This window comes from Corvus moneduloides, chromosome 30, assembly GCF_009650955.1.
Source record: "Corvus moneduloides isolate bCorMon1 chromosome 30, bCorMon1.pri, whole genome shotgun sequence".
Lineage (NCBI taxonomy): Eukaryota > Metazoa > Chordata > Aves > Passeriformes > Corvidae > Corvus > Corvus moneduloides.
This window is the reverse complement of record NC_045505.1, coordinates 939,280-966,191: the sequence shown is the minus strand read 5'-3', so window position 1 is coordinate 966,191 and position 26,912 is coordinate 939,280. Positions and strand designations below refer to the sequence as shown.

General features: G+C 70.3%; 4 protein-coding genes and 1 long non-coding RNA gene across 9 annotated transcripts; 2 read left to right on the top strand and 3 right to left on the bottom strand.

Moving 5' to 3' along the window:
* Positions 1-1,567: 1,567 nt before the first annotated feature.
* Positions 1,568-16,708, bottom strand: LOC116436638 (arf-GAP with GTPase, ANK repeat and PH domain-containing protein 2-like). 5 transcript variants are annotated; one of them, XM_032093887.1, is made up of 19 exons: positions 16,504-16,708; positions 9,974-10,032; positions 9,574-9,661; positions 9,148-9,233; positions 8,932-9,073; positions 8,719-8,853; positions 8,017-8,138; positions 7,801-7,953; positions 7,127-7,213; positions 6,945-7,049; positions 6,729-6,873; positions 6,537-6,653; positions 5,625-5,771; positions 5,292-5,351; positions 4,916-5,067; positions 4,749-4,839; positions 4,040-4,262; positions 3,228-3,483; positions 1,568-2,536 (listed from the first exon to the last, which is right to left on the bottom strand). In XM_032093887.1, the coding sequence occupies exons 1-19, from the start codon at positions 16,667-16,669 to the stop codon at positions 2,279-2,281; spliced, it is 2,592 nt and encodes an 863-aa protein (XP_031949778.1). In that variant the 5' UTR covers positions 16,670-16,708; the 3' UTR covers positions 1,568-2,278. The 5 variants fall into 5 exon arrangements, with proteins under 5 accessions (XP_031949778.1, XP_031949779.1, XP_031949780.1 ...); XM_032093888.1 differs by lacking the exon at positions 16,504-16,708 and adding an exon at positions 11,862-12,584; XM_032093889.1 differs by lacking the exon at positions 5,292-5,351.
* LOC116436816 (arf-GAP with GTPase, ANK repeat and PH domain-containing protein 2-like) lies at positions 12,018-13,299 on the bottom strand. Its single transcript, XM_032094215.1, is given in 4 exon segments — positions 12,018-12,027; positions 12,071-12,495; positions 12,675-12,906; positions 12,908-13,299. Coding segments are annotated over 4 exon segments (774 nt in total). The 5' UTR covers positions 13,015-13,299.
* LOC116436698 lies at positions 14,005-18,266 on the top strand. Its single transcript, XR_004237048.1, has 3 exons — positions 14,005-14,344; positions 17,809-17,868; positions 18,176-18,266. It is a non-coding gene; the product is annotated as an uncharacterized LOC116436698 (long non-coding RNA).
* LOC116436671 (poly(U)-specific endoribonuclease-C-like) lies at positions 17,497-22,515 on the bottom strand. Its single transcript, XM_032093949.1, has 6 exons — positions 21,883-22,515; positions 20,988-21,187; positions 20,138-20,254; positions 19,794-19,900; positions 18,156-18,298; positions 17,497-17,856 (listed from the first exon to the last, which is right to left on the bottom strand). The coding sequence occupies exons 1-6, from the start codon at positions 22,329-22,331 to the stop codon at positions 17,760-17,762; spliced, it is 1,113 nt and encodes a 370-aa protein (XP_031949840.1). The 5' UTR covers positions 22,332-22,515; the 3' UTR covers positions 17,497-17,759.
* An 866-nt stretch (positions 22,516-23,381) lies between these two features.
* Positions 23,382-26,514, top strand: TSPAN31 (tetraspanin 31). The gene is given in 7 exon segments (XM_032093977.1): positions 23,382-23,516; positions 24,178-24,345; positions 25,085-25,165; positions 25,537-25,572; positions 25,574-25,714; positions 26,097-26,219; positions 26,305-26,514. Coding segments are annotated over 7 exon segments (687 nt in total). The 5' UTR covers positions 23,382-23,453; the 3' UTR covers positions 26,380-26,514.
* The last annotated feature ends 398 nt before the right edge of the window (positions 26,515-26,912 follow it).

Sequence of the window (26,912 nt, the reverse complement as noted above, 5' to 3'; positions counted from 1 at the left end):
ACCTTCTCCACCGTCCGACCACCGCCCTGCGACACCCCGCTTGTCACCCCATGTCACCCATCCCCCTGTCACCGTGTGACCCATTCCCCCGTGATCCCCCTGCCTCGTGTCATCGCCGCCCCTAGGTGCTCCTGTGGCTCTGTCACCCACCCTGTGTCACCCACCTCCTGTGTCACCCACCCCGTGTCATCCACCCAGTGCCACCCTATGTGTTCCTGCCACTCTGTGTCACCCACCCTGTGTCACCCAATGTCCCCAGTGCCACCCTATGTGCTCCTGCCACTCTGTGTCACCCACCCTGCGTCACCCATCCCCTGTGTCACCCTATGTGCTCCTGCCACTCTGTGTCACCCACCCTGTGTCACCCACCCCCTGTGCCACCCTATGTGCTCCTGCCACTCTGTGTCACCCACTCCGTGTCACCCACCCTGTGTCACCCACCCTGTGTCACCCACCCCCTGTGCCACCCTATGTGCTCCTGCCATCCTGTGTCACCCACCCTGTGTCACCCACCCAGTGTAACCCACCCCTGCGCCACTCTGTGTGTTCCTGCCCCTCTGTGTCACCCACCCTGTGTCACCCTATGTGCTCCTGCCACTCTGTGTCACCCACCCTGTGTCACCCACCCTGTGTCACCCACTCCGTGTCACCCATCCCCTGTGTCACCCTATGTGCTCCTGCCACTCTGTGTCACCCACCCTGTGTCACCCATCCCCTGTGTCACCCATCCCCTGTGTCACCCTATGTGCTCCTGCCACTCTGTGTCACCCACCCTGTGTCACCCATCCCCTGTGTCACCCATCCCCTGTGTCACCCTATGTGTTCCTGCCACCCTGTGTCACCCACCCTGTGTCACCCATCCCCTGTGTCACCCTATGTGCTCCTGCCACTCTGTGTCACCCACCCTGCGTCACCCATCCCCTGTGTCACCCTATGTGCTCCTGCCACTCTGTGTCACCCACCCTGTGTCACCCACTCCGTGTCCCCACCGCCCCGTCACCCTGTGTAACCCACCGAGCTGTGACTGTGTCACTCACCGCCCCCACGCCCTCAGCACCCCTTGTCACCCACGCTCCGTGCTCCTGCCACCCCCGTGTCCCCCGTGCCCCCCGCGGGAAGGACGAAGCGGGTCACAGCACCAGTTTCCGACATTGTCACGTACTTACAGTTACACCCGAGAGATGAAAACACTGTACACGGCCCGACCCCCGGGCGGCCCCGGGCCCGGGTCGCCCCCCCGGGCCGCCCCCCGCCCCCTCCCGCCCCCCGGCCCCGCGCGGGGTCCCTGGCTCAGCCCCGCCGGCCCCGCCGGGGCGTGTTGGGGGCGTCACAGCCGGGGCACCCCTACATTCATGGGGGTCCCGGGAGGGGGACGCGGCGGTGCCCCCCAGGCCGGCGGGAGGGGGTCGGGGGTCCCGCCGGCGGTGCCCCCCGCGGGGGGAGGGGCTGGCTCTATCCTATCGCTAAACAAAGCAATAAATTAACGGGGTTCCCGAGGGGACGCCGAGAAACGGGGGGCGAGGGGAGGTCGGGCCACGGGGGGGGTGTCAGGCCGCGGAAGGGGGGAGGGGGCGTACAAAAGGTGGTTGTAGAAAAGGGGGGAGGCGTCGGGGTCTGCTCTGGTCCTGCCACGGAGCCGGGGCTGTGCCAGAGCGTGGGGGGCACGGGGACAGGAACACGGGGTGGGGGGCACGGCCGAAGGGCACACGGGGACAGGGACACGGGGGCGGGGCAGATGGGGTGGCAGCGTGAGGGTAACTTGGGGAAGGGGGCACGGCTGGGGAGGTGACACGGGGAGGGGAACACAGCGCGGGGGAACGGGGATGGGGGTAGGACAGGGTGATGTGAGCAGGGGGCAAGGGAGGGGGCAGAGGGTGACACGCGCAGGGTGCTGGCACAAGTGGGGTGACACGGGCAGGGGTGACAGGGACAGGGGATGGCACGGGCAAGGAGTGACATGGGCAGGGGTTACCCCGTCTTCAGTGCCCCGACCCCAGCTGTGCCCACCCCACGCTGGGGCACAATACCCCGGGGAGGGGACAGGAAGGGGACCTGGGTGGCAGCGTGGCACTGTGACCCCCGGCATGGGAGTCCCTGGCACGGAGAGGGGGACAGGACCAGCGGAGACCCCGACATGGAAAGGATAATAAATAGAGCATCAAAAATACAAACCGTGGGCAAGGGGTGACCCCGAGAGTGGCACCGGGATGACCCCGGGGGTGGCACCGCGGTGACCCCGGGCTGCGGGCAGGGCCGGAGGGCTCCGGGCCCCTCAGGGCTATACCAGGGCGGACCGGGGCTCGCAGGGGCCCACGCTGGCACAGCTGCTGCGGCGGCGGGGCCCGGGGGTCGGGGGGCCGCCGAGGGTCGGAGGGCCGGGGGTCGGGGGGCTGCCGGGGGTCGGGGGGCTGCCGGGCCCCTCGCCGGGGCAGCCGTGCTGCAGCAGGATGTCGGCGCACTCGCGGCTGCCGGCGCGGCGGGCGTAGAACAGCGCGGTGCGGCCGTGGCCATCCCGTGCCCGCACATCGGCCCCGTACTGCGGGCACAGCCGCGCGTCACCCGCGAGTGAGGCCACCACACGGCCCCCGTGGCTGTGACATAGCCCCAAAGGCCGGAATGTGTCCCCCAGGGATGAGTCGTTACCCCCGGGTGTCCTGACACAGCGTCCCTCCCGTGGCCATCCCAGGCTTCCCACGGACACTTCACATCCCCCGTGGTTGTGCCATCGTCCCCAAGACCGCACCATGTCCCCCATGACCGTGTCATCTGTCCTCTGGCCATGCCACGGTCCCCAAGACTACCCCGCATCCCCCACGGCAACACCACATCCCCCACAGCCACGTCATGGTCCCTACAGCCCCACGATCTTCCCCCGGCTATGCCGTGATCCCCAGGCCCACCCCAGGTGCCCCATGAACACCTCACACCCCCCATGGCCCCCAAAGCCACCCCATGGTCCCCATGGCCATGTCACTTGCCTCCTGGCCATGCCATGATCCCCAAGACCACACCCCATCCCCCAAGGCCATACCACGTCCCCCGTGACCACTCCATGGTCCTCATGACCACCCCACATCCCTCACACCCATGTCACGGCCCCACAGCTGTGTCATCTCCCTCGTGGCCATGTCACAGCACCCATGACGACACCACATCCCCCAAAGCCACCCCAAGACCCCACCACTTCCCCCGGCCAGACCCCCACACCCACGCCCTGCCCCACGTACCCACACCAGCAGCTGGGTGACGACCACCTGGGCGGTGTCGCAGGCCAGGTGCAGCGCCGTGCGCCGGTCCGTGTCCCCCATGGCCACGTTGAGCTGGTCCTTGTGGCTGTGGGCCAGGAGCAGCAGCACCGCGGGCAGGTCCTGCTCCCGCACGGCCCCCAGCAGCCGCTCGGCCAGCGGCGCCTCGGCCGCGGGCAGCGGTGCCAGGAACAGCCGCTGCTCGTACTTGGCGCGGATCCACGATTCCCTCTCCTCCCTGGGCATGGGGGCGTGGGGACACGGGGTGTCAGGGACAGCAGGGTGGCACCACGGGGACACAGATCCACAGTTCCTGCTCCTCCCTGGGCACGGGGCGCTGCCGTGATGGGAGGACACGGGGGTGGCAGGGACAAGGGGCAGCAGCCGGGGGTGCGGTGGTGGGGACACAGAGGTGTCAAGGGGGCACCACAGTGGGCAGGGAGAGTGAAAACAGGGGACACGTGAAGGCCAGGGACACAGGGTGGCAGCAGGGTGGCATGGGAGATGGGGACACGGGGGTGTCAGGGACTGCAGCGTGGCATTGCTGGATCGTGGGGTCACAAGGCACCAGGGACAGGGGGGTGGGGACACGGGGGCACTGGGGACAGGGGGTGGCACCGCGATGACGCGGGGACAAGGGGCATCAGAGTCTGTGGGATGGCACAGCGGTGACTTGCAGGGTGGGGACAGAGGGCATCAGGGGCTGCAGGGTGGCATCAGGGTGGTGTCATGGTGGCATCAGGGACATGTGGTGACACAGGGGGGACACAGGGGTGGGGCTGGGGGACACCCACCGGGAGGACTCGTGGGTGGGCTTGCAGCGGCCGCGCGGGTTCTGCTCCCAGATGCTGTTGGCGGTGGCGTTGCCGATGGCCGTGAGCACCAGGGTGAGCTCCCGTGGCCAATCGTCCAGGTCCAGCGAGCGCACGCGCGACACGTGCGTGCCCAGGTTGCGGTGGATGCCCGAGCACTCGATGCAGATCAGGGCGCCCAGGTTCAGGCTGGCCCACGTGGGGTCTGGGGGTGAGCAGGGGTGGCGATTGGGGTGGGGGGTGACCTGTGGCACCCCTGGGCTCGGGGCACCCCCTGGTGTGGGACACGGTGTGGCCCATGGCATGGTGTGGTAAGTGGTTGCTGTGATCCACGGCACGGTGTGACCCGTGGTGCCGTGTGGCATCGTGTCACCCACGGCATCGTGTGTCCCATGGCATCGTGTGACCCTGGCACGGTGTGACCCCTGGCACCATGTGGCCCACGGCATTATGTCACACACGGCATCACGTGGCCCACGATCCCCCCTCACCCTGGTTGCCCGGTAGCCTATGGCCCGTGGCACAGTCTCACCCCACGGCACCGTCACCTGGCTCCAGGGCTCTGCAGGACCCATGGCACCGGGTCACCAACAGCTCCCCACGATCCCCGTTGCCCCATGAACCCACATCCCCCCATGCCCCACGCCCACCCATGTCCCCCTGCTGTTCCCCGGTGCCCCTGGGGACTCACTGGGTGCCCCGCAGTCCACGCAGAGCGAGTTCCCGCGGGCGTTGCGGATGGCCTGGATGGCCACAGCCTCACTCTGGCTGTCCATGCGCGCCTGGAGGGACACACGGGGGTGAGCGGGGCGGGAGGGTGACACGGGGACCCTGCCAGCCCCCCGACACCAGTCCCACCTTGTTCTTGCTGCTCTCGCAGCACTGCAGGCTGGCCAGGATCTGGCTCTCGATGGCCTGCACCCACGCGTCGCGCTCCTCGAAGCTGCCGGCCTCGAAGTGCCACGTCTGCCCCGTGCTTGACACGATCAGAAACTCAAAGTTCTCCTCCTCTGCGGGACCAGAGACCCCCGGGGGGGCGGTGGGATGGGAGGTCCTACACCTGCGGGGGGCTGGGCTGCCCCAGCACCCACTCCAGCCCCCCACATCCACCCCGGCACCCAAATTCTGCCCAAGCCCCCTCCCCAGAGGTCCCCACCCCTCCCGGCGTGTGTGCGAGCAGCAGGCAAGGGGGGCACAGCCACATGCACGGGAGGCACCGCTCACGCCACGTTACCTGTTTTATAAATATTTCTTAAACTACCAAAACTTTTTAATTTCCACATTTTGCGCTTGGCTGCGGAGGGTCCGGGCAGCAGGAGTGGAGAGAGGAAACGGGGACAGAGTCAGGGGGGCCCGCGGAGCCCTGGGGATGGTGCAGAAGGTGGCAGGCGGTGGCAGAGCGAGGGGGATGCGTGGGCAGCGTGGCTGAGCACGGACGGGGGGTGAGGGGCAGGATCACCCCAGATCCCTGGGCCGTTCTGGGGCGTCGTTGCCGTGGAGGACGGTGGCCTTGTCCCCTCAGCGCCATGGGTGACTGGGGCTGGGGACGCACGGCTGTGGCACCCACCTTCTGCCTGCCCGGTCGAGCCCTCGGTCTTGGACGGCGTCATCAGCTTCTTCCGCCGGTGCTTCTTCCTGTCCACCAGGGGCGAGGGCGGAGGGTCCCTGCCCGCGCTGCCGGGGCTGGACACGGCCTCCAAGGACAAGGGGGACTCTGCCGAGAGACCACACGTGGGGAACTGGGGGCACCATGGACACCGGGGTCACTGGGGTCACCAGGCTCACGAGGACCACGGAGCTCTGCAGGACCATTGAGGCCACCAGGGTCACCAAGTCCATCAGAACCACTTGGATCAGCAAGGGCAATGAGGGTCACCAAGTCCACTGGGCACAGCAATATCACTTGGGCCACCAGGGCCACTGGACTCACTGGGGTCACCAGGGTCACAAGTCCACCAGAGGCCCTGGGCACACTGGGGTCATCAGAGCTCCCCAGGGTCACTGATCTCACTGAGATCAGCAGGATTCCCAAGGCCGCCAAGTTCATTGGTCTTACCAAAATCACTGGGGCCACCAGGGTCACAAGAGTCCTCTTGGCTCACCAGAGTCACGAGAGTCACCAGGGCCACTGGCCTCACTGGGCTCACCAGGCTCATTGTGGCTTCTGGGACTCCCAGGTCCCCAGCAGTTTCACTGTGGCCACCAGTGCCACCAAAGGGCCACCTGGTCCCTGGGCTCACCCTATCCACCAGGGTTATTGTGACCACCAGGGTCAGCAAGGGCCATCAGGTCCCCAGACTCACCAGGGCCACCAGGTTTACCGTGGCCTCCAGAGCCACCGGCGCCACCAAGGGCCACCAAGGGCCACCATGTCCCCGAGCTGCCCAGGAGTCGCCGTGCTCAGTGGGGTCGCCATGGGGCAGTCCCTGTGTGTGCCCCGGGAGGTGGCATTGTCCCTGCACGTGCTGGCATCACTCACCTGAGGCGAGCTTGGCGCCCGAGGCAGAGGCGCAGCGCTGCAGTGACCGCTCGCCCTTGCCCACCACCTTCAGCCCCGGCTCGGGGGGGAGGCTCAGCCCCACGGAGGGGACGCCGGCTGCGAGGGGGAGGGACAGTGACACAGTGGTCCCCGTGGTGTCCCCCCCTGCCCGGTGTCTCCCTGGTCACTCACTGCCCGGCTCGGGGTCCCGCAGCAGCCCGTTGATGCTGGCCGAGGGGCCGCAGGCGGAGATGGCGCGAGGCGGGCGCTTCCCGGGCACCTTGACCGTAGTGCGGAGCAGGTCCATCTCCTTACCGTGCGTGCTGTGGATGTAGTCCTGCGGGGACAGCGGGGGTGACACCGGGCCCTCCCACACCTTGGGGACCACAGAGGGCCGGGGACACTCACGTTGATGCTGGGGTGATAGAAGAGGAGGCCGTTGCTGGACAGGGTCACGTACTTCTTCTTCCACTCCTTGTTCAGGGAGTTGCCGCTGCGCTTCAGCAGGAAGCTCTGGGGACAGGGGACAGTGAGGGGACAGAGGGCACGCTGGGACCCACCGGTGTCCTCCTGCCACTGCCACCACCCACCTGCTTGATGGGGATGGCACGGCCACTGCCGGCCACCTCGCCTCGGCTGTCCAGGCTGCGCTTCTCAGAGTCGCTGCCGCGGCGCGTCTGCGGGGACGGGGACAGGGACGGGGGTGGGACTCGTGGCACAGCTGGGGACACCGGGGAGCCCACATGCCCCCCCACTGCTGGAGCCTGGTGGGGGGGACATTGGGGTGCCACAGACCCCACCACTGTGGCCTCGTGGTGGGAACACCCTGGGTGCCCACGTGTCCCACTGTGCCACCACCACCAGGTCAAGGGGACACTATGGATGCCATGTGTGCCCAGCACCCTGCTAGAGGACACATCAGAAGCCCCGTGGTGGGGACATTCTGGGTGCCCTGTGCATCCCCCATCCCCACCCTCGGTGCCCACGTGTCCCTGAGTGCCACCACCACCATGCCAAGGGGACAACTGAGATGCCACATGCCCCTCAATGTCACCACCCTGCCAGGTGACACCTCAGGTGCCATATGTCCCTTGCTGCCACCACCCTACCAGGGTGACATTCTGGGTGACAATGTCCCCCCACTGCTACCACCCTGCCAAGGGGGCACCCTGGATGTCACATCTCCCTGTGTCACCACCACCACCAGGCCAAGGGGACAACTGAGACGCCCCCCAGTGCCACCCCCCTGGCAGGGGGCACTCACGGCGAAGAGGCTGGTGCGGCGCTTGGCCCCGCGGTGCAGCGAGCTGGGCGTCCCCAGCGGGGCCGGGGTCTCGCTGCGCAGCTCCCGGTGGCTCACATTGGGGGTGGACGGCAGTGAGGACGAGTAGTCGCTGGTGTGGCCGCCGTTGCTGGTCTGGGGGGACACGGGGTCAGCCTGGGCTGTGGCCGGGGGCCGGGGCAGGGGGCCGGGGGGTACCTGGCCAGGGTGGACGCCCCCCACGGGGGTGGAGGCGGCCGAGTGGCTTGGGGAGCTGGGCAGGGACTTGCAGGACGCCATCAGCTGCTGCTGCTTCTTCAGTGCCACGGCCTTCTGGGCCACTGCGGGGACCCTGAGTCAGGAGGGCTGGACCCCGACCTGCCCGGCCACAGCCTGGATACCCACACCTGGACGTGGTCCCCACCCTTATCCCACCTGGACATGGTTCCCATCCCACCCAGCCACTGGCCATTGTCCCCATCCCACCTGGACGTGGCCCCCATCCCACATGGAGTGGACATGGTCCCTGATCTACCCAGCCACGGGCCCAGCACACCTGAACATGGTCCCCTGCACTACCCCGTCCACTGTCCCCATCCCACCTGGGCATGGTCCCTGTCCCAGGGGATGGTAGGGTGGCCTGGACACAGTCCCTGTCTCACCTAGGCGTGGCCCTGTGCCATCTGGCCACCATTCCCCTCGACCCAGACATGATCCCACGCTGGCCACCATCCCTGTCTGACCAGGTCACCAGCCCCCTCCCACTGTGCCCATTCCACCCTGGCCACCGTCCCTATCCCACCTGGCCACGGTCCCCATCACACACCGCTCCCTGAACCCATCACACCATGTCACCAGCCCCCTCCCACCCTCTCGCCACCCCCCTTCTCAGCCCCCCAGCCTCAGGGCGTGGTCACCCACCCTCGGTGAAGACCCGGTCCACGTTGAGGCCGTACGTGGCGCAGGTCTCGTAGTAGAGGCAGCGCCGCATGTCCCCGCAGAGCGCCCGGGCACGGGCGTCCTCCACTGCTCGCGGGCTGGACGAGCTGATCTTGTCTGGGGAGTCAGGGGGTGAGCCGGGGGTCCCCCGTGCTGCTCCCACCCCCACAGGGTCCCCCCGCATCCCTGGCTCACCCTGGGTGCCCACCAGCGCCAGGGCCACGTCGCTGGTGCCGCGGAGGTCACTGAGCAGCGCGTGCAGCTGCGTCACCTCCTCGAAGCTGCTCTCGCTCTCCAGGCTAAAGACGAAGATGACGGCGTCCGCCCAGCTGGCAAACTGGGGGGCCACGGGCGGGGGTCAGGGCTCGGCTCTGGCCAGCGTGGCCCCCCCGGCCCCCGGTCCCCTCGTACCTGCGCGTCGGGGGCGCCGGCCTCCTCCCGGATGAGCAGGAGGTGGCTCTGGCCATCGACCGTCACCTCACGCTTGAACTGTCCACCTGTGGTGGGGCAGGGGGAGGGGAGGGAGGGGGCATCCTGCAGCTGTGCTTGGCCCACACGGACAGAAGGTCCCATGGCCATGACCAGCACCGCGTGTGACCAGCACTTTGACCCCAAATGTCCCACAGCCATGACCAGCACCATGACCTTGCCCATTCCATGACCATGTCCACCCCATGACACGTCCATTCCATGCCCAGCTCCATGGGTATGTCCACTCCTCCATCTCCATCCCCACGGTCACTCCATCACTGAACCCATCCTCATGACATGCCCATGCCCACGTCCATCCCATGCCCACGTCCATCCCATGCCCACATCCTTTGCACGACCACTCACTCTCGGTGGGCTCCAGGCCCACGTAGGAGCCAGTGAGGAACCGGTGGACGAGCGCTGATTTCCCACTCTTGCTGCTGCCCAGGACTCCCTGGGTGGGCAGAGGGGATGTCAGGATGGCTGAGGACACGGGGACACAGGGACACGGGGACATGGGGACACAGGGACATGGGGACACAGGGACATGGGGACATGGGCACACGGGGACACAGGGACATGGGGACACGGGTACACAGGGACATGGGGACACAGGGACATGGGGACACGGGGACACGGGGACATGGGGACACGGGGACACGGGGACATGGGGACATGGGCACACGGGCACACGGGGACACAGGGACATGGGGACACAGGGACATGGGGACACAGGGACACGGGGACACGGGGACATGGCACCCACCAGGCGGATCTCGGGGATAGAGCGCCCCAGGGTCCACTCCTGGCTGTTCACCAAGGCCTCTGCGGAGGGAGACGGGTGAGACAGCGCCCGGGACCCCCAGGAACCTTGGGCAACCCCCAGCAGCCCCCGGCACCCCCAGCAGCCCCTGGCACCCCAATCCCCGGGGGGCCCCCACCCTGCAGCGCAGCAGCAGCAGCTTCCTGAGTGGGCGGCCACCAGCTGTCACCCAGCAACGGCACCGGGCCCGCGGGGGCGGCGGGAGGACGTGGAGATGCCACGTGGCAGGGACGGGGACGTGGCAGCACGAGGCGTCGTGTGCCAAGGCACGAGGACACAGTGGGCATGGAGACACGGCGGGCACGGGGATGGAGCGTGGTGTGAGAATACGGCGTGGCACAGGGCATGGTGGGAACCGTGACAGGCACCAGGACACGGTGAGGCACCAGGACGTGGCGTGGCACCAGGACACCATGGATTCCAGGACATGACGGCCATGAGGGCACAGCGGGGCACCAGGACGTGGTGTGGCACAGGGACACGGTGGTAACCAGGCCACAGAGGGGACCATCAGGCCGTGACAGGCACCAGGACACAGCGCGGCACGAGGATGTGGGGTGGCCCGAGGATGCCGTGGATTCCAGCACACGATGGGCATGAGGACACAACGCCAGCAGTGCGGGACAGCGTCGGGCATGAGGACGCAGCACAGCGTGGGCACATGGTCTGGAACAGGGACACGATGGACGTGGCAGTGGTGGCACAAGGACATGGTGTAGCACAAGGATGAGGCATGGCACACGGACATGGCATGGCACGAGGACACGGCATGGCACACGGACATGGCATGGCATGAGGACACGACACGACACGAGGACACGGCATGGCACGAGGACACGACACAACACGAGGACACGACACAACACGAGGACACGACACGACATGAGGACATGGCATGGCACGAGGACACGGCATGGCACGAGGACACGGCATGGCACGCGACGGGCACAAGGATGTGGTGGTACGAGGCCGCAGCGGCGCGTGGCGCACAAGGACACGGCGTGGCACGAGCACCTGGTGTGGCACAAGGACGTGCCCTGGGCCCCTCACATCTCCTACCTGGCATCCCCAGCCCCTCTGGGCACCGCGGCACCACAAAGGGGGAACCTGAGGCAGGGCACAGGCAGAGGGTCCCCCCTTCTTGTGCCTCAGTTTCTGCCACCGACACCCAGAGCCGGGTCCCCGCCACGCGCGTGGCAGCCGGGGAGGGGTTAACGCCGCTGCCTGTCACCCCTCACTGTCACCGAGCTGCCACCCCCGGGCCCTGCAGGCACTGCCCACGCACCCCATGGCACCAAGGTGTGTGCAGGCAGACCGAGGGACGCCAGGGGGGACAGAAGGACACGGGGTGGCCAGGCAGATGGGGGACAGGATGTGACGCACAGATGGAGGCGAGGATAGACAGGCGGACGGCGGGACACAACGACAGAGGTGGGGGTCGCCCCGGACCCCCATGGAGTTCCCCCAATGGGGAAACCGAGGCGCGGGATCCCCACCAGGGCCAGCACCGGGCCCCGCCAAATCAGGCGCCCCACGTCGCCCCAAAGGTGCAAAAACCTGGGACCGCCCGTGTGGGGTGGCCCAGCCTGGGGGGGTCACAGCCCCCCCGTTCCCCAGCACCCCCACCCCGACAGGCACGGGGAGCAGACGGGTCCCCCTGCCCCACACACGACCCGGGGGTCCGGGGGCCTCCTCCCCCCTGCCAAGGAAACTGAGGCACAGCACCACGGCCACAGCGGGCACTGGCACAGCTGCCCCAGGTCACCGAGGGGCGTGGGGACACCGAGCCGCGGCCGGGGCGCCCCCCGGGAGCCCCCGGGCCGGTACTCACTGTGCGGGGTGGCCCTGGCCGGGTCGGCGGCGGGGGGAGACCAGGGGGGCGCGGGGTGGGTGGGGGTCGCCGCAGGGCTCTTGGTGAAGATGCCGCTGATGAACTTGAGCATCTTTCGGTCGCGGGTGGAGGCGCGACCCCCCTCGCGGCCCCGCTTCAGCCCCGTCTCGGGGGGGGGCACGGGGGCCAGAGCCCCCGGCCCCGGCTGCAGGTCGCTGTAGTCCAGGGTCTTGCTCTTGCCCTTGCTGGGGGACAGCCGGGCCCGGGGGGGCCCCTCGCTCTTGCCCCCCGCCTTGGGGCGCCCCTTGCCCTCTCCCTCGGGCCACGAGAGGCGGCTGCCGGCGGGTTTGAGGGGGGCCTTGCCCGCCCGGGGGTCGGGGGTCCCGCGGCTCCCACCGCTGCTCCCCGCCTTGGGGGGTTTTGGACCGGCCAGGCGGAGGCGGCGGGCGCCGGCGGAGGGGTGCGGGGAGGCTATGGGGGGGTTCAGGGGCGGCGGGGGGGCTCTGCTGCCCTCCGGGGGGCCCTCGGGGCCCCCCCAGGTAGCCTGGCTCAGCAGCGGGCGGCGGGGGGTCGCGGCGGGCTGGGGGATGTCCAGGGCGGCCAGACCCCGCTCCCCCGGCCCCTCCAAGGTGCCCTTGGCCCCCCGGGGGTCGGGTTTGGGGGGCAAGGCCGGGAGCGGGGGGGGCAGCAGCGCCGGGTCGGGTTTGGGGGGCACGGCCGGGGGCGGGGGGGGCAGCAGCGCCGGGTCGGGTTTGGGGGGCACCGCCGGGGGTGGGGGGGGGGCAGCAGCGCCGGGTCGGGTTTGGGGGGCACCGCCGGGGGCGGGGGGGGCAGCAGCGCCGGGTCGGGTTTGGGGGGCACGGCGGGGGGCGAGGCGGGCGAGCGGGGGCGGGGGGCGTCGGGGCCGGGGGGGCCGGGACCGGCCGTACTTATCCGGAGCGCGTCCTGCCGCTGGAAGAGCCGCTCGGGCCGCCGGGCTCGGCCGGGCTCGGGGGTGCGGGGGGCAGCCGCAGCCCCCCCGGGGCCAGGGGCTCCATCGCCACCCCCCCCCCGCCTCCTCCGCCTCCCCCGCGGCGCCCACCGACTCGAGCTTGACCAGCGTGAGCGAGATGAGGTAGGTGGTCCTGCGCTGGAGGCCGGTGGTCCTGCTCATGGGTGCGGGCAGGGCCCCCCCGGGGCGCCCCCCCGGCCCCCCTCGTTCCCCGCGCGGCGCCGCGGCCGCCGGTGCCGGTGATGCTCCGGTCCCACCCCCGGCCCTGCCTCCCCGAAGCCTTCGCCGCTCGCCCGCCCCCGGAGGGGTTGGAACCGCCGCCGCCCCCCCCACGAAATACAACCACCCCCCCGCCAGCCGCCGGGATCGGGGCCGCCCCCCCCCGCCTCACCCCCCACCCCGGGTTAGCGGCCGGGGGGCATCGTGGGGGGAACCCCCCAACCCCTGAGCCGGGGGGTGGAGGGGAGGGGTGGAGGGGAGGGGGAGCTTTTGGGGGTGGGGGAGGATAGGAGGGGTGTCAGGGCGGGGGGAGGGGGGGTTCTGGGGATTTGGGGGTCCGGGAGGTGGGGGGGGGGGGGGAATGGGGGACTGCAGGTGCGGGGGGTTGGGGGATGGGGAGGACAGGAGGGGAGATGGGGCGGGGGGCACAGGGGGGGGGTGGGGAGCGGGGGGTGAGGGGGCTACGGGAAAGGGGGAAATGGTGGGACGGGGGGGTTGTGGGGAGAAGGGGGGTTATGGGGCGGGGGGGGTCATGCCCGGGATCCCCCGGGACCGGGGCTCACGGCAGCGCCCCGACGGGCTCGTCCTTGGCAGCTGCGGCGGCGGCGGCGCGGGTGGTGGCCGGGGCCCGGCGGGGGGGGCCCTGAGCGGCCGGGGGGGGGCCGGGGCCCGGCGGGGGGGGCCCTGAGCGGCCGGGGGCGGCCGGGGCCGCCGCTCTCCGCCATGCGCCGCTCCCAGGGCCGGGCTGGGGCGGGGGCGGGCGGCGGCCCCGCCGCTACCGGGCAGGCGCGAGCGCTCCCGGGCACCCCCACCCCTCCGAACCCCCGTCTCCGGCCCCGGCACCTGCTGGGCTGCCGATACCCCCCCACCCCGACACCCCCCATCCATCCATCCATCCATCCCTCCATCCATCCCTCCATCCATCCCTCCATCCATCCATCCATCCATCCATCCATCCATCCCTCCCCCTGCTCCCCGTGCCCCTGAATCCCCTCCCTCCCCTTCCTAGGGCAGCAACGCTGGGTCGGGAGGGGACCCGCACGGGGCGGGGGGGGCGTGGGGGCGGCTTTGGGAGTTTTCGGGAGGCCTTGCGGGGCTCGGAGAAGGCTCATTCCCCCGTTTTCTGGCATTTTTAGCAGCGGCGCAGCATCCCTGCGCATCCCGTTACCACGGCAACGGCGGGGATGGCGCTGGGACCAGCCGTGGACCCCCCCCGTGTCACCCCCCGTCACTCCCGTGTCACCCTCGTGGAACCCGCGTGGAGCCGGGCCAGGTATCACGCCCATTTGTGTCCCCCACGCCAGCGTGACCCCCCCGGCTCCGCGTGTCACAGCCCCGGGAGGGACCCGGGGCTCGGGGGCACGGCGGGACCTCTCGGTCCCCCGAGCCCCCCCGAGGTGGCTGCTGCCTCCCGTGCGTGGGGTCCCCCGGGATCTGTCACCGCTCCGGGGTCGGTGACAGCGCCGGGGGCGTCGTCCCAGTGACGCGCACGAGGCCCCCCCGGGGAGGGGGCCACCCCCAGAGGTGTCCCTGCTGTCACCCCAGGGCTGTGACCGTGGAGCTGACGCTGTCCCGGGGGGATCTGGCCGCTGCCACCACCCCGTGGGGTCAGTGCTGCCTCCTCCAGTGCCCCCTTGTCTCTCCCAGAGCCCCCCAGGTGCCCCCAAGCCAGGGGCCTCCCCCATCGCTCGGGTGTCCCACGCTGCGGGGGGAGTGGGGGGGGGGGCACGGGGTCACGCCGGGTCCGACCCCGCTGCCAGAACACCCCTGTCCCCATCCCTGTCCCCATCCCTGTCCCCATCCCCGTCCCCGATGCTGCTGCCCCCCGGGGGGGCAGTTGGGGGGTTTAAGCGGGGGGGGGGGCAGAGCAGTCGGCACCTCCGCGGGTGGGGAAAAGCCCTGGGGGGGCTCTGGGGGGAGAGGTGGGGGGGCCTGTGCCCCCTCCAGCGCTCTGTGGGTACCACAGCGGGCGCTTGGCAACGCGGCATCCCCCGGCTTCCCGCTGCCATGGCAACCGCGCGGGAGATGCCGGAGGGGGGGGGGCACGGGGACGTGGGGGCTCGGTACGGGCAGGGGGCGGCAATGGAACCCCTCCCCAAGTGACGTCACCGGACACCCCCGGGTGGGTCGGAGGGGTGGGGGGGTGGAAACCCCAAACTCCGTGCGGCCCCCCCCCAGCACGGCCGCCCCCATCCTCCCCCAGCGGGGCCCCCCCTCACGGGACCCCCTCCAGCAATAAGCGCCCCCCTCAGATTGGCCCCCCCAGCATCAGTGCCCCCCATGCAGGGGGTTCCCCCCCCCGGCAGCCCCTCCGACCCCTCCAGCAGGGCCCCCCCATCCCAGCAGGGCCCCCCCATCCCAGCAGGGCCCCCCCATCCCAGCAGGGCCCCGCCCCGCCCCCCCGGCAGCAGGGCCCCCCCACCCCCCGCGGAAGGTGCAGAGAGGAAGTGGCCCCATTTCCCACAGCCGGAAACCGCCCCAGGGCTCCATCGCGGAAATGGGGCGGGGGGGGCCCGTCCCCAACCCCCCAGCGGGCCCCTGCACCCCCCGGGTCCCTCAGATGGGTCCCATGGGGGGGTTGGTACTGCCCAGCCCCCACTGCCGCACCTGAGCTGGGACGGGACCCCCCGTGTGGCCCTGGGTACCAGCAAAGGCCAGCACCAGTGCGGGGCTGGGGGGGGGACACCAGTGTCACATCCCTCCATCCGTCCGTCCCTCCATCCGGCCCTCCATCCGTCCATCCATCCATCCCTCCATCCCTCCCCCTGCCCCTTCAGAGGATGCCCCCCCCATCTGCCCATCCTTCCAGCCAGCCCCTGTCCACCTGTCCAGCCCTGCACCCTTCTGTCCATCTGTCCATCCCTCCCACTGTGCATCTCTCCATCCATCCCTGCATCCACCTGTTTGTCCATCCACCGGTCACCCATTCATCCTCCATCCATGCATCCACCCCTCCATCCCTTCCACCTGCCCATCCTTCCATCCGTCTGTCCATCCATGCCTCCAGCCAGCCCCCTGTCCACCTGTCCATCCATCCACCCACCCATCCATCCATCCATCCATCCATCCATCCATCCACCCACCCATCCATCCATCCATCCATCCATCCATCCATCCATCCATCCATCCATCCATCCATCCCTCCCTCTGCCTGTCTCCTTGTCCATTCCTCTGTCCACTTGTCCATCCATCCCTCCATCCCTCCCACTGGCCGTCTGTCCGTCCATCCGTCCCTCTCCCCACCAGCCCATCCCCTTGTCCCTCCACCCACCTGCCCACCCCTCATCCCTCCACCCACCCCCTTATCCATTCCTCCACCCGGAGGATGTCCATCTGTCCATCTGTCCGTCCCCCCACCCACCTGTCCATCCCGCTGTCTGTCGGTGCCCCCTGTGTCCCCTCCGTGTCCCCCCAGCCCGGTGCCCCCCGTACCTCGGAGGGCCCTGAGGGCGCTGCCCAGGCTCCCTCGCAGCCGGGGCTCGGGCACGGTCTCCACGAGCCGCACCAGCCGGTTCAGGTGGCCCTTGGCCCCCTCGTGCCGGGCCACCTCGGCCCGGATGGCGGCCAGAACCTCGCGCCGCTCCCGGGGGGCCCCCATGGCACCCCCCGGCCCAGGGACCCCGCTCTGCCCCGGCCTCCCCTGCCCCCCACGCTTCCTGCCGGAGCCTCAGCGACAGCGGGGACACGTCACGGGCCTGGGAACGGCGGGGCCCGGCCCCGTGGGCGCGTCGGGACACGCCGGGACGCGCCGGGGCCCGCCGGGGCACGGGGCACAGCCCGGAACGCCCCGACGCGCCACCTCCGGCCGCCACGCCACGGCCACGCCACGCCACGGCCACGCCACGGCCACGCCAGCGACGTGCCAGGGATGCGGGTGGGGGGACAGCGGCACAGGGGACACGCGTTGGGGACAGGGACACATGGGGGGGACACAGGTGGGCACTGCGGGGGACACACCGAGGACACAGCACGTGCGGGGGCCACGCCGGGATGCTCAGCTGGACACCCACGGGGGTCTTGTGCAGACGCGCTGGGGACACGCGTGCAGTGACACGGACACGCCAGTGACATGCTGGGGACATGTGGAGGCACACGGACATGCTACGGACACGTGTGCAGCCACAGGGACACGCCAGTGACACACGTGGAGTGACACAGACGCTGCGGGACACGTGCGCTGGGGACATGCGTGCGGTGACACACGGACACGCTAAGGACACATGTGCCATCACACAGCCCACCCCCGCATGCACGTGTGTCCCCCCCAGCCCACGCCCCCCAGGTGCCCCCGTGCCACCGCAGGGAGGGGATGAAGCTGCCAGGGGGCCTTGGAGATGTCGCTGCGTCCCTCCCAGCCACGGACTCCTGGGTCCCCCACCCCGAGTGCCCCCCTGGGAGGGAGAGGGGTCCCAGTGCCCACGGCGGGTGCCGACACCTGCAGAGGGTCCCAGCAGCCACTGTGGGGTCCCAGCACCCTCAAGGGGTCCCAGCAGCCACAGGAGACCCAACATCCACCGGGGGGTCCCAGCACTCATTGGGGGTCCCAGCACCCTCGAGGGGGTCCCAGCACCCAGCGTCCCCATCCCCTGCACGCCCCCAGGCAGAGGTGGGATTTGGGGTCCTGTGGAGGGGTTTATTGAGGGGTGAGGAGGGCTCATGGGGGGGGTCATGGGGGTGTTTTGGAAGGGTCAGGGGGTGAGGGGGTACGCCGAGGCCACGAGGCGCTGCTTGTCCCAGGTGTAGGTCTGGATGGTGGCGGCTTCTCCCCCCAGGCTGACGTGGCACCTGCGAGGACAGGTGAGGGTGACCCCGGGTCTGAGGCCCCCGGGTGGGTGCCATAACCCCTGGGTGGTTGTCAGGTCGCCCCCTTCGGGCAGGTGCCAGCCACCTCCCCCAGTGCCCCCCAGGTCGCCCCCCTCGGGCAGGTGCCAGCCCCCTCCCCCAGTGCCCCCTCCCCAGTGCCCCCCAGGTCGCCCCCCTCGGGCAGGTGCCAGCCCCCTCCCCCAGTGCCCCCTCCCTCAGTGCCCCCCAGGTCGCCCCCCTCGGGCAGGTGCCAGCCCCCTCCCCCAGTGCCCCCCACTCACTGGCGGTCGGGGCGGGCCAGGAAGCAGAGGGTGAACAGCGCCAGGTCGAACTCGGGGCTGGAGCCCACCAGGAGCGACCCCCGGGGTTTGGAGTGCCCGTCCCAGCGGAACTGCAGCGACAGCACGTCCGGGAAGCCCGTCCACTGCGGGGGGGGGCGGGCCGGGGGTCACAGAGGGGACACACAGGGGGACACCCCGCCCGTGGGCACGGGGGGACCATCGGGGCTCGGAGTGCCCATCCCAGCGGGTCACTGCGGGGGTGTCGCGGCGGGTACAGACGTGGGGTCACGGTGTGTGCATGGGGTACCCCAGGTGTGGGGGGCAGGGACACAGGAGGCCCCTGGGTGTGGTGCCGGGGGTCCCTGGGTATGGACACGGGGGGACGGGGACACCAGGGGTGCTGCAGGTGGAGGATGGTGACAGGGAACGGGGAGGGTGGGGGCCACCAGTGGGACGCAGGGGGTCACAAGGGACAGGGTGGTGGCTGAAGGGGGTGAGGGGGTCTCAGGGGCATTGTGGGTGGGCACAATGACAGGGACCCCGAGGGTCATCCTAGGGGACAGAGACCCGGGGGGACATTGTGGGGGATGGGGGCAGGAGGGGAACCCGAGGGCTGCTCCGTGTCCCTATCCCCCACTCAGGGGATCCGCCCCGTGTCCCCCAGTGTCACCCCCATCCCTCACTCAGGGAGTCCCCCGTGTTCCCATCCTCATCACATCCCCCTCCTCTGCATGTTCCTTTAGTGCCCCCGGTGTCCCTGTGTCCTCCCGTGTCCCCCCATGTCCTCCTGTGTCCCCCGTGTCCCCTCGTGTCCCCCCTGTCCCCCCGTGTCCCCCTGTGTCCCCCATGTCCCCCATGTCCCCCGTGTCCCCATGTTGCCCCGTGTCCCCTTGTGTCCCCCCCTGTCCCCCCATGTCCCCCTGTCCCCACTCACGGGCCCATCCCAGCTGTAGCCCAGGTACTCCAGCCGCCCCCATGTCCCCGTGTCCCCCCATTCCCCCGTGTCCCCCTGTGTCCCCCCGTCCCCCTGTACCCCCGTGTCTCCCCGTCCCCCTGTGTCCCCCTGTCCCCCTGTGTCCTCCCTGTCCCCCCGTGTCCCCCTGTGTCCCCCCGTCCCCCCGTGTCCCCCCGTGTCCCCCGTGTCCCCCTGTGTCCTCCCTGTCCCCCCGTGTCCCCCGTGTCCCCCGTGTCCCCCCATGTCCCCCCATGTCCTTCCGTGTCCCCCGTGTCCCCTTGTGTCCCCCTGTGTCCCCCTGTGTCCTCCCTGTCCCCCTGTGTCCCCCCGTGTCCCCCCATGTCCCTCCGTGTCCCCCGTGTCCCCTTGTGTCCCCCCTGTCCCCTGTGTCCCCCTATGTCCTCCCTGTCCCCCTGTCCCCACTCATGGACCCGTCCCAGCTGTAGCCCAGGTACTCCAGCCGCCCCCATGTCCCCGTGTCCCCCCCTGTCCCCCTATGTCCTCCCTGTCCCCCTGTGTCCCCCCCTGTCCCCCTGTGTCCCCCCATGTCCCCTCGTGTCCCCCTGCCCCCCGTGTCCCCATGTCCCCTGTCCCCCGTGTCCCCGTGTCCCCCTGTGTCCCTCCTGTCCCCCCCGTCCCCCCGTGTCCCCCCGTGTCCCCCGTGTCCCCCTGTCCCCACTCACGGGCCCGTCCCAGCTGTAGCCCAGGTACTCCAGCCGCCCCGCGCGCTCCAGCGCCTGCAGCTGCACCCAGTTGTGACACCCCGACACCGAACCCTTCTTCACCTCCCCTGGGGACACAGAGAGCAGGTGACCACAGCTCCCCCCCCACGGACCCCGCACCACGGACACCCCCACGTGACCCCCGACCCACAGCCTTGGCCCCCCCAGCCCCGCCAGCTTCATCCCCATTGTCCCCCCATCCCCTTGGTCCCCAGTCCTTCTCCCTGTTCCCTCCCCATCCCCACGGTGACCCCCTTATCTTCAGTGTCCCCCCTTGTCCCCCCAGGTCCACCAGGCCCCCTCACCATGGAACACGTGCTCGAAGCCGGAGGAATCCAGCGCCTTCCCACTGGAGCGCGAGTAGAGCCCAAACCACATGGAGTGGAGATCGGCCCGGAACGCCTCAGCCGAGGGGTACAGCCCTGGGGACACCGTGGGGACACCCAGGGGACATGGGGTACAGCCCTGGGAACATGGGGTACAGCCCTGGGGATACCATGGGGACATCCTGGGGACATGGGGTACAGCCCTGGGAACATGGGGTACAGCCCTGGGGACACCGGGGGGACACCCAGGGGACATGGGGTACAGCCCTGGGAACATGGGGTACAGCCCTGGGGATACCATGGGGACATCCTGGGGACATGGGGTACAGCCCTGGGGACAGGGTGGGATGTGTGGACAGCAGGGTTCAGCCCTAAGGACAGGACAGGGGGACAGGAGGGACACTGTGGGGACACTGTGGGGACACTGGGAGGACACTGGGAGGACACTGGGGGGACACTGGGAGGACACTGGGAGGACACTGCGGGGACAGGATGTACAGCCCTGCAGACTGGGGGGACACTGTGGGGACGGGGGGGATGGGGGGACACTGTGGGGACACTGCAGACTGGGGGGACACTGGGAGGACACTGGGGGGACACTGGGCAGGCAGAGGGGTCACTGTGGGAACATGGTGGGGACATTGGGAACACCATGGGGACACTGTGAGGAAAAGAGGGGACAGGGTGGACACTGGGGGGACACTGGGGGGACAGGGTGGACAGCCCTGCAGACTGGGGGGACACTGTGGGGACACTGTGGGGACAAGAGGGGAACAGGCCGGGCACATGGGGATACCGTGGGGACACCGTGGGGACAGCACGGCCCTACCCTTGCTGAGGACAAAGCGCTCCAGCAGCGCCAGGACCGGGGTGTCCAGGGCGGTGTCCAGGAATTCCCTCTGCTCCTGCTGCTCCTCGGCCGTCTCCGTCTCGTCCCGGCCCGTGCGCGGCTCGTAGTTATCCAGGAGCGCCAGGAGCCGGGAGAAGGTGGGACGGGCCAGCAGCTCTGGGGACACGTAGGAAAACAGCCTGGAATGGGGAGGGAGACACGTGGGAATTGGGACTGGGGAGGGAAACGTGGGATGGAAACGCCTGGGGTGGAGGGATGGGATGGGATGGGATGGGATGGGATGGGATGGGATGGGATCAATGGGATGGGATCAATGGGATGGGATTGGGATGGGATGGGATGGGATGGAATCAATGGGATGGGATCAATGGGATGGGATGGGATCAATGGGATGGGATTGGGATGGGATTGGGATGGGATGGGATGGGATGGAATCAATGGGATGGGATCAATGGGATGGGATGGGATCAATGGGATGGGATGGGGGAATGTGGGATTGGGATGGGGGATGGATGGATGCACGTGGGGTGGAGATGTGGGGTGGAGGGACATGGATTTGGGGTGTAAGGATGAGGAAGGAAAAACGGGGTGGGGAGGGAAGGGTGGGACGGAGACACGTAGGAGCAGGATGTCGGGATGAGGACAGAGACAGGCGGGATGAAGGTGTAGGATCAGGGGATGTGGGATCAGGGTAGAAGGATGGGATCAAGGGACGAGGATGGAGCCAGGTGGGTTTGGGACAGAGGGGTGGGATGGAGTGGGATGGAGACGGGTGGGACAGAGAGCAAGAAGGGCAGAGGGGTGGGGGGGATGGACGAGAGGGAGAACACGGTGGGTGCTGAGTCCCCCGAACCACCCCCAACCCTGTCCCCACCTCTCGGTGCCGCTCCCCGAGCCCTGCAGGTTCAGCTCCAGCTGCCCCGGCCCGGCCCGGTTCGAGTCTGCCGCGAGCAGCTGCTCCGAGAGCTCCCGGAGCTCGGCGTCCGACACAGCCCGGGGGGACCCCGGCACCGCCCGGGGGGGCTCCGGCACCGCCCGGGGCTCCGGCACCTCCCGGGGGGGCTCCGGCACCGCTCGGGGGGACCCCGGCACCTCCCGGGGCTCCGGCACCTCCCGGGGCTCCGGCACCGCCCGGGGCTCGGGCACCGCTCGGGGGGACCCCGGCACCGCTCGGGGCTCGGACACCGCTCGGGGGGACCCCGGCACCTCCCGGGGCTCCGGCACCGCCCGGGGGGGCTCCGGCACCGCCCGGGGAACAGGGGGGGCCTCCCCGCTGCCCCCCGCGCCGGTCACCACCAGCAGCCACAGCAGCCACAGAGCCATCGCGGCCCCCCCCCGGGCCCGCTGTCGCTTATAGCTGCCGCTATCGCCGCGATAACGCCACAAGGTCGCGATGTGGCCTCGACAGAGGGGAAGACCCCAGGGGGGACCCCCCCGAGCCCCCCCAAGGCTGGCTGGGGGGCGGCTGCACCCCCAATTCCCCCCGTCTCTGTCCGCGAAGGTTGGTTTGGGGAGTCGCAGCCCAAAATTTGACCCCTCCCCGGGGTGTTGGCACCTCCAAATCTGTCCCCCCCCCCGCCCCCCCGGAGCTGTTTAATGTTTAAGGGACCAAATGTGGTCTCTCAAGGACTTCCCAGCGGGGAGGTGACGGCCCCTCCGAACCGCTCCACACCCACCTCGGGGGACACAGGGGGGTATTTGGGGTACGGGGGGGCGGCAGGAGCAGGGCGGGACCCTGGGGGGAGCCATGGAGGACCTTGAGAAGGGTCGGGGGGCCCAGAAGGATCTGAGGGTCATGGAAGGGAATCTGGGGGGGCCTGGGGGCAGCGGGGGGGAGATCATCGGGGTCTCTTAGACCGGGGGGGCTATGGGAGTCCTCAGGCATGAAGGGTCTCTTGGGGGGGATAGGGGGGCTGGGGGGCTATAGGGGGATCCTGGGGGGCTGGGGGGGCCCTTGGGGTCAGTAGGGCTGGGGGGGCTTCTCGAGGGTTCCTGGAGGGCTCCGGGGTTTGGCGGGGCTGGGACTTTGTGCTGGGGGGGGGCTCGGGGGTCCCGGGGGCGGGGCGAGGCCGCGGGGGGCGGGGCAGGAGCCTCAGGGAGGCCCCGCCCCCTCCCGGGGAGGCCCCGCCCCACCAGCGGCGGCCCCGCGCGCATGCGCAGCGCAGACGGCGCTCGTCCGGCTGTGGGCGGGGCTATGCCCATATACGGGCAGGGGGCGGGGCCATGGGAGTGGTGGGTGGGACTTGCGGGCGGGGCTATGGAGGAACACGGGGTGGGCGGGGCTTTGCGCCCTGCGCACGCGCAGTGCGGGCGGGCGCGCGCGGGGCGCGGGGCCGCGGTTTAAAGGGGCCGCGGCGCGGGGACCCCGGAACCCCCCGAGCCCTCCCCCCCCGGGACCCCCCGAACCCCGGAACCCCCGGAGCCCCGGGAGTCCCCGCCCCCGCCATGGTCTGCGGCGGCTTCGCCTGTTCGCGCAACGCGCTCTGCGCCCTCAACGTGGTTTATGTGGTGAGCGGGGGGGGGGGATGAGGGGGATTGGGGACCCCTCTGCTCTGGGGGGGGCGGGGACCACCCTGTCTGGGGTGGTGGGGAGGGGCTGCGGGGTCCCATGCGGAGGCCAGGGGGGAGTTTGGGGAGGTCTGGACAGCGGGGGGACACCCTCCCAATTTGGGGTTGTGGGGACCAGGGACCCCCGTGGGGGGGAAGTTGGGGATCCCCAAACTTTGGGGGGGGGGGACCTCCTGGAACCCCCGGAGTGGGGGCGGCGAGGGGCTGTGGGACTCCCCCTTACAGGGTGGGAGATGGAGGGGAGGGGCTCGGGGGTCCCGGGGAGGGTCAGGGGACGCCCCAATACCATAAGAGGGGGTGGGGTCAAAGGCCACATCCCCCCCATATCCACACGACCGGGAGGGGCTGGGAATTCCGGGGGGCTGGGGAGACCCTGGGGACACCCTGCCCCCCCCTCAGGTGGCCTGAGGGCCCTGGGCTGTGGGTTCCCCACACACTGTGGCCCCCTCCAGGTGGCCCCGAGGAACCCCCCCCCCTCCCCAAAATGCTCCTGGGGCCCTCGGGCTGTGGGGGGGGGGGCACGGAGGGGGTGACACCGCCCCGGTGCTTGGGGGGATCTCCGGGGGTGTCCCGGAGCCCCCTGACCGCGGTGCCCCCCCAGCTGGTGGGGGTGCTGCTGGTGGGGGTGGCGGGCTGGGCCCGGGGCCTGGGCATGGGCTCCAGCCCCCCCCTGCTCGGCGGAGCCTTCGCCGTCGGCGTCTTCCTCCTGCTGATCGCGGGGCTGGGGCTGCTCGGGGCCCTGCGGCACCACCAGGTCCTGCTCTTCTTCGTATCCTTCGCTGGCGGCGGGCACCGAACCTCCGCTGGGGCCTGAGAGCCCCCAGCCCCTCCCGGTGTCTCCCAGCCCCTCCCGGTGTCCCCAAGCCCCCCTCAGAGCCCCCAGACCCTCCCGGTGTCCCCCAGCCCCCCTGAGAGCCCCCAGCCCCTCTCTGTGTCCCCAAGCCCCTCCCGGTGTCCCCCAGCCCCTCTAGGAGCCCCCAGCCCCTCTCGGTGTCCCCAAGCCCCTCCCGGTGTCCCCAATCTGCCCTGAGAGCCCCGAGCCCCTCCCGGTGTCCCCAAGCCCCTCCCGGTGTCCCCCAGCCCCTCTAGGAGCCCCCAGCCCCTCCCGGTGTCCCCAAGCCCCCCTGAGAGCCCCCAGCCCCTCCCGGTGTCCCCAAGCCCCCCTGAGAGCCCCCAGCCCCTCCCAGTGTCCCCAAGCCCCCCTGAGAGCCCCCAGCCCCTCCCTGTGTCCCCAAGCCCCTCTGCCCCCCCCCCACCCGTGGCACCACCAGGTCCTGCTCCTCTTTGTCCCCTTCGGGAGGGGATGTCCCAAAGCCCCCCCGGATCCCCAGCACCCCCCTGCCACCCCTCTCAGGGTCCCACCCTCTCCCCCCTGTGTCCCTTTTGAGGGGGGCTCCAAACCCCGCCCGGGGGCCCCAAAACCTGCCCGGGGCTGGGTCTGGGGAGGTTCCGGGGGGGCTCTGGGGGGGATTCTCTGTGTGTGTGGCCCCCCCCTTGACCCCCCCAAGTACGTGCTGATCCTGGGCCTGGTGTTCCTGTGCCAGCTCGGCGTGTCCTGCGCCTGCCTCGCCCTGGGCCGGGAGGCTCAGGTGGGTCATGGGGTCACCCCCCGCACCCCACAAAACACCCCTGGGACCCCACAGCTCCATGGGGGGCTCAGGGAATGCCCCCCCCTCCCCAAACCCTGGATCTCAGATGGGTCATACCTCCTGGAGACCCCCCAGAATCCCTCTGGGACCCCCACCCCACCCCTGGGACACCCCCAGGAGCCTCACAAGTCATCCCACAATCCTGGGTGCTCAGGGAACCCCCCACACCCCACAACCCTTGGTGGGGGGGGCGGGATCCTCCCAGCCCTGGGAGGGGCACGAAGGGGCACCGACTGATTTGGGGGGTGGGAGGGGTCCTAGAGGGCACTGATGGATTTTGGGGTTCACTGACCGATTTTTGGGGTCCCCAGGAGCGGTTGCTGCGCTCGGCCTGGCCCCTGCTGAGCGGGGGGGGCGCGGGGGGAGCTGCAGCGCAGGCTGGGCTGTTGCGGTCTGGGGGAGCCCCCCGGGACCCCCCCTCCTGCCAGCCCTGCCCCACTGAGCCCCACCAGGCTGGAGCCCCCCTGGGAGCCCCAAAACTGCCCCGCTGTGAGTCTGGGGGGGGGCGGTGGGGGTCTTTGGGGATCCCCGTGGGGGGGGGGAATTGAGGGGGGGTGTTTAGGGGGTGATTGGGGAGGTGGGGGGTAATGGGGGGGCAGGGGGATTTGGGGGATTTGGGGACACCGCTGGGGGAAGAGACTGAGGGGTTGGATGGGGACCCTCGGGGGGTGGCGGAGGGTTGAGTTTTTGGGGGGGGGGAGGAAACAGAGGGAGTTTGGGGAAGCCCCCGGATGTGCTGAACCCCCCCAGGAGGGTCCCACCCCCCCCCCCTGCTGCATGTCCTGGGGCAATGTGGGGGTTTGAGGACCCCCGGGGGTGGGCAGGGGGTGTTGGGGACCCCTCCCTAACCCTCCTGTGTCCCCCCCCCCAGAGGTGCCAGTTCCCCCCGGGGGGAGTCCCCCCGTGCCCCCCCTGCGCCCCACAACTGCTGCAGCACTCGGACCAGGCCCTCAAGATTCTGGGGGGGGTCGGGCTGTTCTTCAGCTTCACCGAGGTACGGGGGGGCGGGGGGGAGCCGGGGGGGGTCTCGAGGGGTTCGGAGGGTCCAGCAGAGCCACCAACCCCCCCGTTTCTTGCAGGTTTTGGGGGTCTGGCTCGCCCTCCGCTTCCGGAACCAGCGGGACCCCCGTGCCAACCCCCGAGCCTTCCTATAGTGGGGGGGGGGGGGGGGGGCACACACCCGGGGGGGGGGGGGTCACGGCCTTGAGGGGGGGTCCAGAACCCCCCAAACGCTGACCAGCTGCCCCCCTGCAGCTGCATGAAGCACTGGGGACATGGACCCCCCCCCCCCCAAATCAGGGGGTGACCTCCCCCCCCCCCCCCGGAGGGGCCGTGAGGCAGAGTCGTCCCCCCCCCAGTCTCCCCATCTCAGTCTGACCTCTCCCAAACTGGTTTGTACTGGTCATTCTGACACCCCCAGCCCCCCCACCGTGTGTCCCCCGGGGGGGTCCTGGTCACTCCCACGCTGGGGAGGGACACACGGGGAAGGACCCCCACCACATCCCAGTCGGACCCCTCCCAAACTGGGAGATTCCCCTCCCCCCACCCTTGTGGGCATTGGGGGCTGGGGGGGGGGGAGGGGTGCGCAGGGGGGGTCATGACCTTCCCAAACTCAGCAGGCCCCCCCCATCCCAGCACTCCTGAACTGGTCCGTACTGGTTCACACTGGGATGAGTGACACCCCCCC